This window comes from Lepus europaeus, chromosome 21, assembly GCF_033115175.1.
Source record: "Lepus europaeus isolate LE1 chromosome 21, mLepTim1.pri, whole genome shotgun sequence".
Classification (NCBI taxonomy): Eukaryota; Metazoa; Chordata; class Mammalia; order Lagomorpha; family Leporidae; genus Lepus; species Lepus europaeus.
The window spans coordinates 25,729,579-25,746,319 of NC_084847.1; the positions used below are offsets into that span (position 1 = coordinate 25,729,579).

General features: G+C 54.6%; 1 protein-coding gene across 2 annotated transcripts; it reads right to left on the minus strand.

Moving 5' to 3' along the window:
• Positions 1-499: 499 nt before the first annotated feature.
• On the minus strand, positions 500-16,716 carry ZNF668 (zinc finger protein 668). Of its 2 annotated transcripts, none has more exons than XM_062180357.1 (3): positions 16,639-16,716; positions 6,157-6,825; positions 500-5,780 (listed from the first exon to the last, which is right to left on the minus strand). In XM_062180357.1, exons 2-3 carry the CDS (start codon positions 6,801-6,803, stop codon positions 4,568-4,570), a joined length of 1,860 nt encoding a protein of 619 aa, XP_062036341.1. In that variant the 5' UTR covers positions 6,804-6,825; positions 16,639-16,716; the 3' UTR covers positions 500-4,567. The 2 variants fall into 2 exon arrangements, with proteins under 2 accessions (XP_062036341.1, XP_062036340.1); XM_062180356.1 differs by lacking the exon at positions 16,639-16,716 and adding an exon at positions 6,982-7,929.
• Positions 16,717-16,741: the final 25 nt, after the last annotated feature.

A 16,741-nucleotide genomic window follows, 5' to 3' on the forward strand; every position in this document is an offset into this window, starting at 1 on the left:
ATTTTGCCTCTCAAATAAATAAATCTTTCAAAAATTTTTAAAAATTAAGAAAAAAGGGCTGGCGCTGCAGCTCAATAGGCTAATACTCTGCCTGTGGCACCAGCACCCTGGGTTCTAGTCCCAGTCGGGGCGCTGGATTCTGTCCTGGTTGCTCCTCTTCCTGTCCAGCTCTCTGCTATGGCCTGGGAGTGCAGTGGAGGATGGCCCAAGTCCTTGGGCCCTGCACCCGCATGGGAGACCAGGAGAAGCACCTGGCTTCTGGCTTCAGATCAGCGCAGTGTGCCGGCCATAGTGCGCCAGCCGCAGCGGCCATTGGGGGGTGAACCAATGGCAAAGGAAGACCTTTCTCTCTGTCTCTCTCTCTCACTGTCCACTCTGCCTGTCAAATAAATAAATAAAGAAAGAAAAAAATTGAAATAGAACAAATTAGAGGACTCATAGGTCCTGATTTCAAATCTTTCTACAAAGCTATAGCAACCAAAACAGTGAGGTACTGGCATAAAGACAGGTAGAATAAAATTGAGACTCCAGGGGCAAATGTTTGGGGCAGAGGTTCAGACACCACTTGGGATGCCTGCCTGGGTTTGAGTCCTGACTCTGCTTCTGATTTCAGCTTCCTGATAATGTGTAACCTGGGAGGCAGCAGATGGGTCAGGTACTTGGGTCTCTGCTACCCATGTGGGAGGCCCAGGTTCTTATTCCAGCCCTGGCTGCTGTAGGCATTTGGGGAGTAGCCCAGTGAATGGAAGATCTCTGTCTGCCTTTCAAATAAATTTTAAAGAATCTTTAATAAATTGAGAGTCCAGATAAAATTCCTCATATTTACAGTTTATTTTCAACAAGGGTGTCAAGACAATTTAGTGTAGAAAGAATAGTCTTTTCAACAAATGTAACTGGGACAACTGGATATCCACATGCAAAAGAATCAAGTCAGACCCCCCTGCCTCAAATCATATACAAAAATTAACTCAAAATGGATCAAAAACCTAAATGTGAGAGTTTTTAGCTTTATGCCATTCATAGTTTATTAAAACTCTTAAGAGTTTATAACAAAGTTATAAACTTTCTAAGCGCTCATAAAACGCTCAGCTATGAACTCTTAGATGAAAACATAAGCACGAACCTTCATGGCCTTAAATTAGGAAATGGTTTCTTAGACATGGCACCCCAAGCACAGGCAACAAAATAAGAAAAAGAATTTAAAAAGGAACTGGACATCATGCTTCAAACAGCACCATCAATAAAGTAAAAAGGCAGTTCACAAGGGACGAGGATTTTGGCAAATCATAAGGCGCCTGAACTCTTAACCACTCAACAGCAAAAGGAGAACCAAATTTAAAAATGGGCAAAAAAATGCACAGGCATTTTTCCAAAGAGAATATGTAGATGGCTAGGAAGCACATGAAAAGACGCTCAACTTCATTTGCCATCAAGGAAAATGTAAGCCCTAGCTACAAAACTCACGCCTACCAGGATGGTCACCATACTGGCCGACGAATCTTACAGATGACAGTAAGTATTGGTGAGGATGTGGAGAAACTGGAACCCTCACGCCCTGTTGGGAGGAATGCGGAATGGTGCACCTGGTTTGGAAAATATCCCCAAGTGGACTGACACAGAGTTACCATATGAGCCGGCAATTCTACTTAGTATAGTACACACCAGAGGACTGGAAACAGGTCCAGACAAAGGTTTCTATCTGAATGTTCCTAGTAGCATGACACAAAATAGCCAAATATGCAAACATTTCAGGGGTCCACCAGCTGATGAGTGGGCAAACAAAACAGTATTATTTGATAATAAAAGTAATAATACAAGCTACCCAATGGAGGAACCTTGAAACATAATGGTAAGTAAAACTGAGTCACAAAAATCCACATATTGTTTGATTCCACTTACTTGAAATGTCCAGAACAGAAAAGTCCAGACAGAAAGTAGATCAGTGAGTGACCAGAGCTGAGCAGTTAGGACAGAGGGTGGGGGGTGGGGCGGATAGGGAGTGAGCTCACAGGCATGGAGTTTCTTTTAAGGGGATGAACATGTTCCAGAACTAGATGGTGATGGTTGCATAACCCAACTGTACAGTACGTAAGACGTATCCTGTAAAGCTGTGTGGGAGCCTCAGCGAGCGTGGACTCAGGTGTGGCTGCCTGGAATGCCCAAGGAGACCATGGGATGTCACCAGATACTCAAGGGTATCATTGGTTAGTGTATATGGTATCCCAGGACCAACTTTTCCAAGGTGCCTCCTTACCCCTAAATTAAACCATCCTGTTCAGAGCCCGCCTCCTTCCAGTCTTCTAGTCTGCTCCGTTTCTTTCTGCCAACCTGGACAGGTAGGAGCCAGGGGTCAGTGCTCATCCTGCTCTGGGTATAAGGAGCAGGGATACTCTCTCCCTGTAGCCATAATACTCCAGCCCTGCCACTGCCCATGGGCCTTGTTCTGCTGGGGTCCGCAGCCATGGCCTCTTTCAAGGCTAGTATCTGAGGGCCTGGGCACGACAATGCAGAGACCCCTGCCATCAAGGGGGGCATCGGCTTCTGGTGCTGACCACCGACTGGGCTGTGTGTTCAGAGTCCCCAGGAGCAGCCGGTGGGGCTGGAGATGAGTTACATGCTGCTCATTTCCTGCCATGGCCCAGTCTTGATGGGAACAGAAATGAGGTTCTGGTCCACTCTGACCTTTGGCTTTGTTTTGGGTTGGGGGAAGGTCCTAGCGGTTGGAAATTATAACCTGGAATCAATTCTTGAGTATTCTCCTAGAAATATTCTATAGGAATTTGAGCTCTTAAGTGATTTGGTCCAAAGGGCGGCACACTAACCACACAGCTTTGTGCCTCTCGTTTGTATCATCTGATTTATTTTGTGGATAATTTCAACATAGATAGGCCTTACTGAAAAGGAAAGGAGGGAAGGAAGGAAGAAAGGCTGAAGAGTACATTTCACAGTGGCCGGTCTTTTTTAAATCAGTCCTCTCCCAGTGGACATTGAGTGTTCCCAGTACTTTCTTCTTCTTCTTCTTTTTTTTTGACAGGCAGAGTGGATAGTGAGAGAGAGACAGAAAGAAAGGTCTTCCTTTGCCATTGGTTCACCCTCCAATGGCCGCTGCGGCCGGCGCACTGCGGCTGGCGCACTGCGCTGATCCGAAGGCAGGAGCCAGGTGCTTCCTCCTGGTCTCCCATGCGGGTGCAGGGCCCAAGCACTTGGGCCATCCTCCACTGCACTCCCAGGCCACAGCAGAGAGCTGGCCTGGAAGAGGAGCAACCGGGACAGAATCCGGTGCCCCGACCAGGACTAGAACCCGGTGTGCCGGTGCCGCAGGCAGAGGATTAGCCTAGTGAGCTGCGGCGCCGGCCCCCAGTGCTTTCTTACCAGAGTTTGTCACACTGGACATTCTGCTGCCTTCAACTTTTCCAAAGATAGGAAGGGAAATCTGTGGTGTAAATCCCAAGGCCTACTTGCTGGGTCAAAGGGTTTATACATTCAACTTTTTTTTTTGCTAAGTATCATCTAATAATTTTTCCAGGAGGCTGTACCAGTTTACACTGAGCAGAGAGCCTCCTTTTCTGCTTTTCCATTTTTGGTGGGTCTTTGAGAAGTGACTGTGTAACAGCTGTGTAGCTCTCCAGAGAATGGATACACAGGGGGAACTATGTAGGGGTCTTCTTCTCCCATGGATGCAGACAATCATATGTATCGTAAATTCACAGGAGTATTCAGAGTTGTTCTAGATGCCTCTAACATTCTACTGACTTATTCTTTTGCCAATAATATCCTATCTTTACGCCAAGGCTTTTAGCATTCCATTACCTAGCATGCTAAACGCATACCTTGAAACATCACATCTGTCCTTAGAAATATCTATTGCATACGAACTCTGAATCTTTGAGTCCCGTTCAGAGAATCAACATCTTTTCATAACGAGTCTCCTGGTTCAGGTCTTACCCTTCAGGTAAGGTCTCTCTGACATTTCATTTTCTTTCATAAACAATTTGCACATTTCTCGTGAGGTGTATCTCCTGTGTGGGGTTTTCTGGTTGTGCGTGGGAACCTTTTTTCCTTTGACTGTGCTTCCCGATGTTTTTGCTGCAGTGTGCATGACAGGGAGAGGGGTCAGAAGTAGAATTACTCAGTAGAAAGATTTCCATGGTCAAGTAAGTCTGGGCTAAACACAGCTAAGCAGATCTGTTCATTGCAGAATCCCCAAGAAGGGCATAGGGAATTTCCTGCACGTAGAGGCCATGGAACCCTTTGTCATCCCGGGACATACTCTGGGAAAGGACGCATCCGTGTGTGTGTGGGGGGGGGGGGGTCTCGCAACTTCCACCTGCTCCTTCCCAACCAAACGCGGCAGACTGCCCAGTGTCCAGTGCAAGCTTTAATGCGCGATACTCGGCGAGAGCCCTGTCTCAGCGGCTGCCAGCTGTGGCTGTGGCTCTGTTGGGAGACAGCTGGGCCAGATGCCTGGGAGCGTGGAGTCTAAAGCGCGAGCCGGGGCACAAGGAGATTGAGCAGGCACCCTGTGGGGACCAGGCTCCTAGGGGTGCGGTGGAGGGGGCTGTGGGCTTCAGGCTGGCCCCTCCTCAGGCATTCCTAGCAAAGCCACCAGGGGCTCCAGGGGCGTGGGGGTCCCCAGGGGCACAGGGTGGGTGCGTTCATGCTTGCGTAGGTCGCTGGCGCTCAGGAAGGCCTTGGGGCAGTGGGGGCAGGTATAAGGGCGCACGGAGCTGTGGGTGCGGCTGTGTTTGCGCAGCCCAGCACGGTCTGAGAAGCTCTTCCCGCACTGGCTGCAGGGAAAGGGCCGCAGCTCCGGGTGGGAGCGCTCGTGCCGCCGCAGCAAGGTCATCGTGGCGAAGCTCTCCTTGCACTCGCGGCACGCAAACTGCGGCGGCTTCTCGTCGGCCTCCTCACCCCCCACCTCGCCTGCCCCTCCCAAGGGACCTGGAGCCTCCCCGACCGCAGCATCCTGGCACTCCACGTGCTCCACTGTCATACCTACCACTTGCCACTGGGTGGCCATCACACCGCCGGACTCCGGCGGCAGCCCCAGCAGCCCCGCCGGAGGGTCCCCTAGCCCTGTACCTGCTGCCGGGGCGGCCGAGCCCTCGCCAGCCACGCCGACAGGCAGCGCCAGCCCCACGACCAGCTCCTGCTGCGGGGGAGCCCCCGCCGCCTCGCTGCTCCGATGGGTCCGCTCGTGCTTCCGCAGGCTCGATGACACCACGAACGACTTGCCGCAGGCGTTGCAGTGGAACGGGCGCTCCCCGGAGTGCACGCGGCTGTGCTTGGTGAGGCTGGCGCGCTCGGCGAAGGCTCGCCCGCACTCCTCGCAGCGGAAGGGCCGCTGGCCCGAGTGCACCAGCGCGTGCCGCTTGAGGTCCCAGGACGCCACGAACGTCTTGTCGCACTGCAGGCACTTGAAGGGCCGGTCGCCCGTGTGCACGCGCCGGTGCATGGCCAGGTCAGCGGGCTGCCGGAAGTCCTTGCCGCACTTCTCGCAGCGGTACGGCTTCACGCCCTCGTGCGCGCGCTGGTGGCGCCGGAAGCTCGAGGGGTCGGAGAACATGCGGCCGCAGCGCGGGCACAGGAAGGGCTTCTCCCCGGAGTGAGTGCGCTCGTGGCTCTGGTAGGAGCTGAGCTGCGTGAAGCCCTTGCCGCAGGCCGGGCAGCGATAGGGCTTCTGCGCCGCGTGGATGCGCTGGTGGCAGGTGAGCGACGACGAGCGGGAGAAGCTCTTCCCGCACTCAGAGCAGAGGAAGGGGCGCTCGCCGGTGTGGGACCTGTGGGGGCGTGGAGGAGCGGGCATGTATCAGACCCACAACCTGACCGCCTCAGCCCAACGCTGTGAGAGCCATAAGGTCGCACCCAACCCTCAGCTGGGGCCCCCCATTCCAGGGAAGGCGCCTCTCGTACATCGAAGGACTGGACAGACCAGGCGCCACGCCCAGCCATACTGGGGCTCCTCCAGTCGGTCCTGCCCTGCCCCCACCCCCACGACTGTCCCATGGGGCCAGCAACTTCTCTCACTTGCCCAGCCCTTCCCGATACATCGGCCCCACCCACCTTCCCACTGGCTCCCAGTCTCTCGCTGCGACTCATCCCCAAGCCCCATTGGCTCAGCGGCGCTGTTGCCCCGCCCCCCCGCCGGGAGCTCACCGCTCATGGTTGCGCAGGTCCTTGAGCTCGGCGTAGGCTTTGCCGCAGCGCTCGCAGCCGTAGGGCCTCAGGCCGGCGTGTGTGCGCCGGTGCTTGCGGAACACTGAGGGGTCAGCGAAGCTCTTGCCGCAGTCAGCGCAGGCGTAGGGTCGCTCGCCGGTGTGGCCGCGCTGGTGGATCTTGAGCTTGGAGAGCGCACCATAGGCCTTGGGGCAGTGCGCGCAGCGGAAGGGCAGCTCCCCTGCGTGCGAGGCCAGGTGCACGCGCAGGCACACGGGCTGCATGAAGCGGCGGCCACACTCGGGGCACGGGAAGGGCTTCTCGCCGGTGTGGCTGCGCCCGTGGCTGCGCAGCTCGGGGGCCGTCTTATAAGCCTTGGGGCACAGTGGGCACGCATAAGGCCGAGGCTTAGCCGCTGACCCTGACACCTTGTCCCCACTGGCTTCCTCCGCCTTGGGTTCTGTCTCTGGCTTTGGCTTCCCCTCGGCAGCCTCCTCCGCGCAGTCCGAAGGCCCATGTGTGGCAGCATGGCGCGCTGCCCTGGGAGCGTTTGGAAACGTCTTGGTGCAGGACAGGCATTTGTAGCGCCGGCCTGAGCGCTTGTAGCCAGGAGTGGGAGACCGGGGCTCCGAAGCCTCCACCTCCATGACCTTGGTGGGCGGGGCTTCTCTGCAAGAGAAGCAAAGTTAGTCTGAAACCACATCCCTTCGCTCCTTCTTCAAGGCCACGGCCCCTTACCAAAGCCCTTTCAAGATCTCAGCGGGAAACCCATCATATCTGCATCTCCCTCCCAGGCTGCAGCCTGAAGCACCACGGGGACCCCACCTCCTTTCTGGGAAGCATTCCTGAATCTGTCAGCTGTGCTCACATTTCTTCTCTGATCCGTTGTTGTTCAATGGTCAAAGGAGCTGGGCCAGAGGACTTGAGAGAGGTTAAACGGTCCCCAAGCTCCACATGTTTCCAAACTCTGGCGTTCCCAGAGGGCCAGGTTCCATCCATCGCATCATCTTGCTGCTTCAGCTCAGTGTCCAAGGACTGTGCCAGGACACACGGTCCTGTGCCAGGCTGCAGAGGCACAGGGCACCCAGCTATGGGCCAGGCCTGAAGGTCTCCAAGCGCCCAGGGCATTCAGACCGGGTCCAGAAGAGGGCGGAGCCAATAGGCTAAATGTGGTTGGCACTGCCTGGAAGGGGTCCCTAGCATCTGCATCTTATCTTTCCCCTCTGGTGGTTGGCTCCCTGAGACAGCAACTGCTCAGGCAGAACTCTGGCCTTGCACAGCTGTAAGTGACTCCACCCCAGACAGGAATCCCGGTCCACCCTCTGCTCTGGAATCTCTCTCTTGGACTGTTCCTGTAAGACTAGTAATGGGGCGTTTGTTCTATCTCAAGGCAGCCTGAGCCACTGCTAGCGGTTAGAAGCCTCTTTCTGGTGCATGGTCGCTGTAGGTGCTCTAGTGTAGCCTCACAGGCCCCCAGCTCTGGCTGAGGTGCCTACTTTCTGGTCCAGAGCCCAGCCACCCTCCACCCAGCTGCTCCTGGGGATCATGGCTGGAGGAAATAGGATTAACAGCTGCATTAGTCTTAACACCAGCTCATCCTCCCTCGGGGATGAAGGGAAGAGGATTATGGCAGATCCACTTAAGGAGTGCTCAGCAGCTGCAGTGTGGGGAGGGCTTGGGGGGAGAGCCAGATGTGCGCAGAGCCTAGGAGGCCTGGGTGCACCTCCAGCCCAGGGAACCGCTTACTAAGAGACCTCAGTGACATCAGTGCTTGCCTCAGGTCTGTCTCCTCACCTGCACACCTGGGGGGGGGTGTGCTGCTGGCTTCTAAGCTGGGACGGGGTGGGGGTGGGGGTGGGGGAGGATGGAGCTGAGCCGAGGTAGGAGGGTGAGGGAGAAACAGAGAGGCTCGGGGCCCCTTACTCCAGGAAAGGATGCAGCGTACCTGCTTGGCCACGGGAGGACCTGGGGGTGAGGGGCAGGAGTCGGCACCCTTCTGCCTGGAGGCCCTGCCTCAGCCCTACTCGCTGCCCTGCCCCTCACCGGAATCTCCTCCCTAAAGTACCAGGTGATGCTCCCTGTCCCCTGCTCAAGAACTTTCCATTGCTTCCATCCGGCCATGCAAGCTCCCAGCCCCTTCCTGGTGGTTCTGAATTCTACCAGTCCTCCACCTGAGCCCCACCAGCCTCGGGAAGCTCTTCCTGCGCTCCCCTTTGGGCCTGGGCCCCAAGCTCACCCAACTCTGCCCCACCCTCAGCCGGGTATTTTCCTTTCCCCACTAAATTCTGGGACTTGAAGGTGACTGAAAGGGCTTGAGTTCCAACCTCTCCGATGCCTCCTTCTCCTGTTTCCAAGGGAAACCTCCCTATTTCTGGACCAGCTCTGGGGAATCTGCCCAATAAAGTTCCTCCTTGAGGGTGGGCGTTTGGCCTAGCAGTCAACACCCTGCTTGAGATGCCCAAGCCCCATCAGAGTACCTGCGGTCAAGTCCCAGCCTCGTTCCCAATTCCAGCTTCCCGCTAATGTGCGCCCTGGGACCCGCTGGTCGTGGCTCAAGTAGTTGAGTCCCTGTCACTGGTGTGGGAGACCCGGATGGAGCTGCCAGCACCTGGCTTCCACCTGGTCCAGCCCCAGCTGTTGAGGGGGGAGGGGGCTGAACCAGTAAATGGCAGCTTTCTGTCTCTTAAATAAATAAGTAATGTTAGTTTCCCCGGTAAATATCTTAGCTTGCCACACATCAGCTCTTTCTATCCTGAGCCTTCTGCGTGTGCTAACTCCCCCTTCCTGTCAACACCACGGGGCAGGTTCTGGGACGAGAGCTGTGGTCCATGGAAGCAGTGAAGCACTGTGGTCAGGGGCAAAGCCTCTGAAGCCAGACTGCCCAGCTTCAACTCTTGCCTCCGCCACTTCCCAAATGACATGACCTAGTGCGGTTTTAGTGTCTCAGAATCTCCGTGTCCCATCTGAAAAATGGAGGTAATAATAACACTTAGCTCACGGGGGTGGCTAAGGAGTGAATGAAACCAGGGTAATTACTGCCCTCAATTACCAAGAGTCCCTTTGGAGCCACTCTGCTGACTAGGCTCCCTTACTTCATTCTCTCATTTCCGGAGCGTGGGATTATTGTGCCCATCTTCCAGATGAATCAACTGAGGTCCCAGGAGTAAAGTGACTCACCCAAGGTCTCACAGCTATTAACTCCTGTGGCTGGGGCTTGAATTTGGATATTTAAGTTGCCTGAAACTGTTGGGTCCTGACTCGGTGGTCCAGCCCACACGGACCAGAACTCTGAGCTCCAGCCACAGGGTGTGTTGTCTCACACCCAGAATGTCCTAGAGACCAGAGCTGGCACCTTTATATCTCTGTTGTACTCCCTGGGCCCACGGCTTGTGAGCTTGGCCCCTAGTGCCAACCCTGAGCCTAAATGAACCATAGATTAGGAGGCTGGAGGGGTAAATGCCTCCTAAGACATGTACCAGGGTAAAGGAAAGGGAGTCCCAGATTGGCCCCAGCAGGCACCCAGCGCCCTAAAGAGCTGAGGGTTCAGTAGGCTGGGCCTCTGATAAAACCCATCATTAAATCCTCTTTAGGGGCCGGCATTGTGGCATAGTGGGTAACACTGTTCTCTGCTAATGGTCTGGGAAAGTAGCAGAAGATGGTCCAAGTCCTTGGGCTCATGCCACCTACAGGGATGAAGCTGCTGGCTCCTGGCTTCAGCCTGGCCCAGAGCTGGCTGTTGTGACCATCTGGGGATTAAACTGGCGGACAGCATTTCTCTCTCTCTTGGTAACTCTTTCAAATAAATAAATAAATCTTAAAAAAAAAAATCCTCTCTTAACTGTCTACTGAGGAATCTTTCACCCCCATACTTAAGCATTTTTTTAAAAAATTATTTATTTGAGAAGTAGAGTTACAGAGAGAGAGAGGGAGAGACAGAGAGAAAGGTCTTCCATCCATTGGTTCACTCCCCAAATGGCCACAACAGCCAGAGCTATGCCGATTTGAAGCCAGGAGCCAGGAGCTTTTTCCAGGCCTCCCAAGCGGGTGCAGGGGCCCAAGCATCTAGGCCATCTTCCACTGCTTTCCCAGGCCACAGCAGAGCTGGATTGGAAGTGGAGCAGCCGGGGCTATAGCTGGCGCCCATATTGGATGCCGGCGCTGTAGGCAGAGGCTTAGCCTGCTGTGCCACTGCACCAGCCTGAGGGTGATGCTTCTGCACACAGGTCTGCGTCTGGGTAACCGCCCGAGGGGCCTGAGGCAGGATGCAGGAATCTGTTCCTTAGGCACTCTCTGCGTCATCCGCTCCAGGACACAGCACACTCGCTCAGGTCGCCACGAGCTCCAGGGAGCCCCGCGTGTTTACCACCTCCCTTGTCCACAAGCGGGGATTAAGACCCCACCAGGGGAGACCCGTGCACAAGGACACACAGGCAGCCAAGCAGCCCAAACTCAAACTTGACCTGCCTGCCGCAAGTTCCTCCTCTCTCATTGTTCATTCATTCAAGGTCTTTACCTTTTTATTTTTTTTTTAAGATTTATTATATTTTACTTGGAAGCCTGAGTTATAGAGAGGGAGAGACAGAAACAGAGAGAGATCTTCCATCTGCTGGTTCACTCTCCAGATGGCCATGACGGCCATGGCCGGGCCAGGCCGAAACCAGGAGCTGGGAGCTTCATAGAGGTCTCTCACCTGGGTGGAGGGGCCCAAGGGCTTGGGCCATCCTCCACTGCTTTCCCAGGCACATTAGCAGGAAGCTGGATCAGAAATGGAGCAGCCAGTATTTGAACATCCATATGGGATGTTGGCATTACAGGCAGCGGTTTTTCCCACTAGGCCACAATGCTGGCTCCTCATTCGAGTTTTTTTAAAAAAAGACTTGGCCTGTCAAAGCTCTGGCTGTGAGTGAACCAGGGGATGGAAGATCTCTTTCTCTTGTCTCTTCCTCTCTCCCTGTCACTCTGCCTTGCACACAAATAAAATACATTTTTTTAAAAAAGTGGTTCTAGGCCGGCGCTGTGGCTCACTAGGCTAATCCTCCGCCTGTGGTGCCGGCACTCCGGGTTCTAGTCCCGGTTGGGGTGCTGGTTCTGTCCTGGTTGCTCCTCTTCCAGTCCAGCTCTCTGCTGTGGCCCGGGAAGGCAGTGGAAGATGGCCCAGGTGCTTGGGCCTTGCACCTGCATGGGAGATCAGGAGGAGGCACCTGGCTCCTGGCTTCAGATCGGCGCAGTGCGCCAGCTGTAGCGGTCATTTGGGGGTGAACCAACAGAGGAAAGACCTTTCTCTTTGTCTCTCTCTCTCTCACTGTCTAACTCTGCCTGCCAAAAAACAAAAAAAAGAAAAACAAAAAAGAAAAACAAAAAAACCCCAACTTATTTATTTATTTAACTAAAGGGCAGAGAGAGTGAGAGTTGCTCTTTCATCCACTGGCTCACTACCCAAATGCCCCCAACAGCCAGGGCTGGGCCAGGCTGAAGCCAGGAGCCAGGAGCCAGGACCTTCATCTGGGTCTCCCACTGGGTGGCAGAAACCCAAGCATTTGGGCCATCACATGTTGTCTCTAAGGAGCATTAGCAGGGAGCTGGATTGGAAGCATGGAGTAGCTGGGACTTGAACCAGGCACTCTGGCATGGGCTTTGGGCATCCCAAGTGGTGGCTTAGCCAGCTGTGCCACAACATCTATTTCTCACTGAGACTTATGACCTAAATCATAATACTGGTCCTAGAATGAGGACAGTATCTCCACTGCTAGCAAGGCCTGCACCCTTTAACTTCCGCCTTTCCCACCTTCCACACCTCCCACCTTGGTTCGCGAGCTCCACTCACATGGGCCTCCTTTCTTCTCAAACAACTAAATTCCCTCCTACCTCAGGACCTTTGCACTAACATTTCCCTCATTTAGAACGACTGTTGCACAGGGGGTGCTGTGGCGTAACGGGTTAAGCTGCGGCCTGCAGTGTCGGCATCCCATCTGGGTACTGGTTCTAGTCCTGGCTACTCTGCTTCTTTCCGATACAGCTCTCTGCTATAGCCTGGGAGAGCAGTGGAGGATGGCCCAAGTTTTTGGGTCCCTGCACCCATGTGGGAGACCAGGAAGAAGCTCCTGGCTCCTAACTTTGGATTGGCACAGCTCCAGCTGTTGCAGCCATTTGGGGGGTGAACCAGCGGATGGAAAATCTCTGTCTCTGTAACTCTGCCTTTCAAATAAATACATAAATCTTAAAAAAAAAAAAAAAGAACCACTATATCTCTGAGATTTTTATATAATTGTCTTTAAATTTCATTTGGGTCTCAGTTCTCTATCACCTTCTCAAAGGGGAGAAAGGGGGGGGGTTTCCTTTTTTTTTTTTTTTTAAATGTATTTATTTATTTGAAAGTCAGAGAGAAGGGGGAGAGACAGAGAGAGAGGTCTTCCATCTGCTATTTCACTCCCCAGATGGCTGCAATGGCCAGGGCCAGGCCAGGCCAGGCCAGAGCCAGGAATCAGGAGCTTCATCCACGTCTCCATGTGGGTGCAGGGGCCCAAGCCCCTGCCATCTTCCGCTGCCTTTCCCAGGCCATTAGCAGGGAGCTGAATGGGAAGCGGAGCAGCCAGGACTAGAATCAGTGCCTACATCGGATGTCAGCATTCCAGGCAGCAGCTGTACCATAACACTGCGCCATCTTTTTTCTTTTTTTAAAGATTTGTTTATTTATTTTATTTTAAATGCAGAGTTGAGAAAGAGAGAGAGAGAGCAAAGAGAAAGGAACCTGCCATCCACTGGTTCACTACCCTAATGGCCACAATAGCCCGGGTGGGGCCAGGCCAAAGACAAAAGCCTGGAACTCCATCCAGGTCTCCCATGTTGGTGGCAGGGACCCAAGCATCTAGTCCATTTTTCACTGTCTTCCTAGGCCATTAGCAGGGAGCTGGATTGGAATTGGAGCAGCCAGGACACGAACTGGCACCCGTATTGGATGCCAGCATTGTAAGTGGCAGCTTAACCTGCTATACCACAACGCAGGCCTAAAGAGGGGTTTCTTTACCGCTTTTAAAATAATCTTTATTTATTTTCATGTACTTTATTTATATTTAATATACTTGAAAGGCAGAGAGAGAGAGAGAGAGAATCTTCCATCAGCTGGTTCACTCCCAAAATGCCTACAACATCCAGGGCTAGGCAAGGCCGATGCCAGGAGCCTGGAGCTCCATCCAGGTCTCCCACCTGGGCGGCAGGGCCCAGGTACTCTGCTGCCCCCCAGGATGCATTAGCAGGAAGCTTGACTGGAAGTGGAGCAGCTGAGATTGAAACTGGCTCTCTAATATGGGATGCCGGCATCCCAAGCAGCGGCTTATTTGAAAGGCTCAGAGTCAGAGAGATTTTGCCCATCTGCTGGTTCACTCCCCAGATGCCTTCAACAGCTGGGGCTTGGCCAGGCCACAGCCATAAGATTCAATCTGGGTCTCCCGCATGGGTGGCAGGGACACAAGCACTTGAGCCAGCACCTGCTGCCTCTCAGGGTGCACACTAGCAGGAAGCTGGATCAGAAGCAGAGCCAGGACTTGAAGCCAGGTGCTCTGAGAATGGGATGCAGGTGTCCCAAGTGGCAGCTCAGGTCCTTGCCAAACGCTCACCTCCATATCACCTTTGTTAATGCTATCCGTACAACTGCCAATTACTCTCTATCCCCTCCTTTTTTTAAAAAAAAAAATTTATTTATTTATTTGAAAGGCAGAGTTATAGAGAGGCAGAGGCAGAGGCAGAGGCAGAGAGAGAGAGAGAGAGAGAGAGAGATCTTCCATTCTACTGGTTCACTCCCCAGACAGCCACAACAGCCAGAGCTGAGCCAATCCGAAGCAGGAACCAGGAGCTTCCTCTGGGTCTCCCGTGCAGGCTCAGGGGCCCAAGCACTTGGACCATCTTCTACTGCTTTTCCAGGCCATAGCAGAGAGCTGGATCGGAAGTGGAGCAGCCAGGACTCGAACCGGCACACATATGGGATGCTGGCACTGCAGGCGGCGGCTTTAACTGCTACACCACAGAACTGGCCCCTCCCCTCCTTTTTAATTTCCTTTCTGGTATCATCCAGGTAACACTCCTTGCGAGCTAACCTTGGGGGGCCAGGTACCATTCTAAGCATTTCATCCTCACTATTCAAGTTAATCCCACAACTGCCTGAAAGTATAATATGGACTGAATGTTTGTGTCCCCCTAAAATTCATATATCGAAGCCCTAAGCCCTACAGTGACTGCCTCTGGAGTCAGGGCCTTTACAGAAGTAGTTAAGGTTCGATGTGTTCTTAAGGAAGTGAGCCCACAGAATGGCAAAGTCACTGGTCACAGTCATGGCCAGGATTCTAAGCCAGGTGGTCAGGCTCCTGCCCGCTGCCCCTGAACTGCTGCTTTGCTAGCACTTATACATTTTTGTGGTTTGTGCATTCTCTGGCTCCAGCCCTGGTGCCCAGGCTGCCAAAGAGCTTGGGGAACTTGATTGTCTGCATCTTCTACACCCCAGAACCTTGTCGGGTAACTTACAACATTCAACCAACCTCTGGGAGAATTCAGTTTGCACTCAGGACTATAGCCTGGGCTCCCCTCCACCACAGCGGGAGTCTGTGAAACTGTCAGACAACAACTATGAGGGTACTTGAAAACATTTCTGGCAAAATGGGATTAAGAGATGTTTCTTTTAATCCAAAAGTTTGAAATCCTTGCATAGTTTTTCATGATATACATTTTTCATGAATTTTCTTTTTTAAAGATTTATTTATTTATATGAAAAGCCAAGTTACAGAAAGAGAGAGGTCTTCCACCCACTGGTTCACTCCCCAAATGGCTACAACAGCCAGGGCTGGGCCAGGCTGAAGCCAGGAGCCAGGAGCCTCTTCCAGGTCTCCCATTGTGGGTGCAGGGACCCAAGGACTTGGGCCATCTTCTACTGCTATCCCAGGCTGTAGCAGAGAGCTGGATTGGAAGTGGAATGATCGGGACCCGAAGTGGTGCCTATATGGGATGCCGGCACTTCAGGAAGAGGCTTAACCCACCAGGCCTCGGTGCAGATTCCTTTGTGAATTGTTTAAAGACCCCTCGTATGCATTGATTTCAACTTTTTTTTGCACCAAAACTCTTTGACTCTTAAAAAATTATTTTATTTGAAAGGCAAAAGAGGAGAGAGAGAAAGAAAGAGAGAGAGACACACACACACACAGAGATGGCCCATTTCCTGGTTTAGTCTCCAAATGTCTGGAGAGTCAGGGCTGGGCCAAGCCGAAGCCAGAAGCTGAGAACCCAATCAGAGTCTCCCACGTGAATGACCAGGACCTGGGCGCTTGAGCCTGGTGCCTCCCAGGGTGTGCATTAGCAAAGGCTGAGTGGAACCCAAGCTCTCCCCCACAGGGTGTGGCAACCCCAGCAGGGGCTTGACCACTGCCTCCAGTCTCTTTTTCCATGAACCTTTTGAAGCACCTTCATACTGATTAACTGAACCGTCCCTTCCTTCCCAAGGGCCCAGTGTCACCCCGCTCTCCCACAGCAGGCTCGGGGCGATGGAGCCTTGCCTGGGCCCCGGTGTTAGCAGAGGCGGCGAACAAGAGTTCTGTTCCACCCGGGCTGCACGCACTCCTTTCCCAAGCAGCCTGGACTAGGCCGCCGGGATGAGATGAGCATGGAGACAGCCCAGTTTCCCGATCGCCAAACAAGCAGTCACCGCATAGGCCGTCCCGCCTCCTCGGGAGCCCTTGTCTTCCCCATGGGAAGACTCCTCTGCACCCTCCCAGTAGTCCCTCCTCCAGTGTCCCCAGGAACACTCCACGGGCCTCACGGCGCTCTAGCCCTCAGTGTGTCCACCAGTTAAATGGGGCTCCCGAAGCCTGCGGGAGCCTGAAGGGCAGTCGGGGCCTACGAGAGCGCTAAGGACGGGGTCAAGGGCTGCAGAAAGCCTGCGTCCAGCCCCCGCGTCGCCGGCCCGCGCCCCCGCTGGCTAGCCCCGTAATAAGCCTGCGGAAAACGTGGCCTCAGAGGCCGTGGCGAGAAGGAGTGAACGAAGAAGGAGGCCAAGACCAAATGAATGGAGCGAGGGCCCAGTGCGGGACAAAGGCCTGCAAGATGGCGTTCTTTAGGACCGCGGGAGGGGCGGGCAGGGCCTCGGCCCGGGAGGGGGCCACGGGCGCCGGGGACCCGGCGTGGTGGGGCCCGCGGCTGAGACAAAAGCCCCGCAACGTGGCGGGCTCTAGGACCGCCGGGCCCGCACCGCGCGAGGCCGGCAGCCGCGCCGGCGAGCCCAGGCGTCCGCAGCCGCCGGCCCGCGAGGGGACAGCCGGCGGGTTCTAGGACCCGCTGGGCCCGGAGCCCGCCCGGGGCCGCTCCCGCCCGCCCCGCCCGCGCCGCCCGCGCCGGGCCAACCCAGTCCGTCCTCAGCGCTGCCAGGGAAACTGAGGCCGGCTCGGAACGCGTCGGCGCGAGGGCTGCCCGGAGGCCCCGCGGCCGCCTGCCGGCGCCTCCTACCTGGTCGGGCTCGGGCTGGCTCCGCGGCGTCGGCGGCGACTCCTCTCGCCGACGGAGCCCGGGACACTGCCGGAGAGGGGCCGGCGCTAGGACCCAGCGGGGG

Coding starts and splice junctions, on each gene's coding strand:
- ZNF668 (XM_062180357.1), bottom strand. CDS start 6,803: ATGGAGGTGGAGGCTTCGGAGCCCCGGTCTCCCACTCCTGGCTACAAG. Junction 5,781..6,156: donor GACCTGCGCAACCATGAGCG/GTGAGCTCCCGG, acceptor ACGCCCCCACAG/GTCCCACACCGGCGAGCGCC.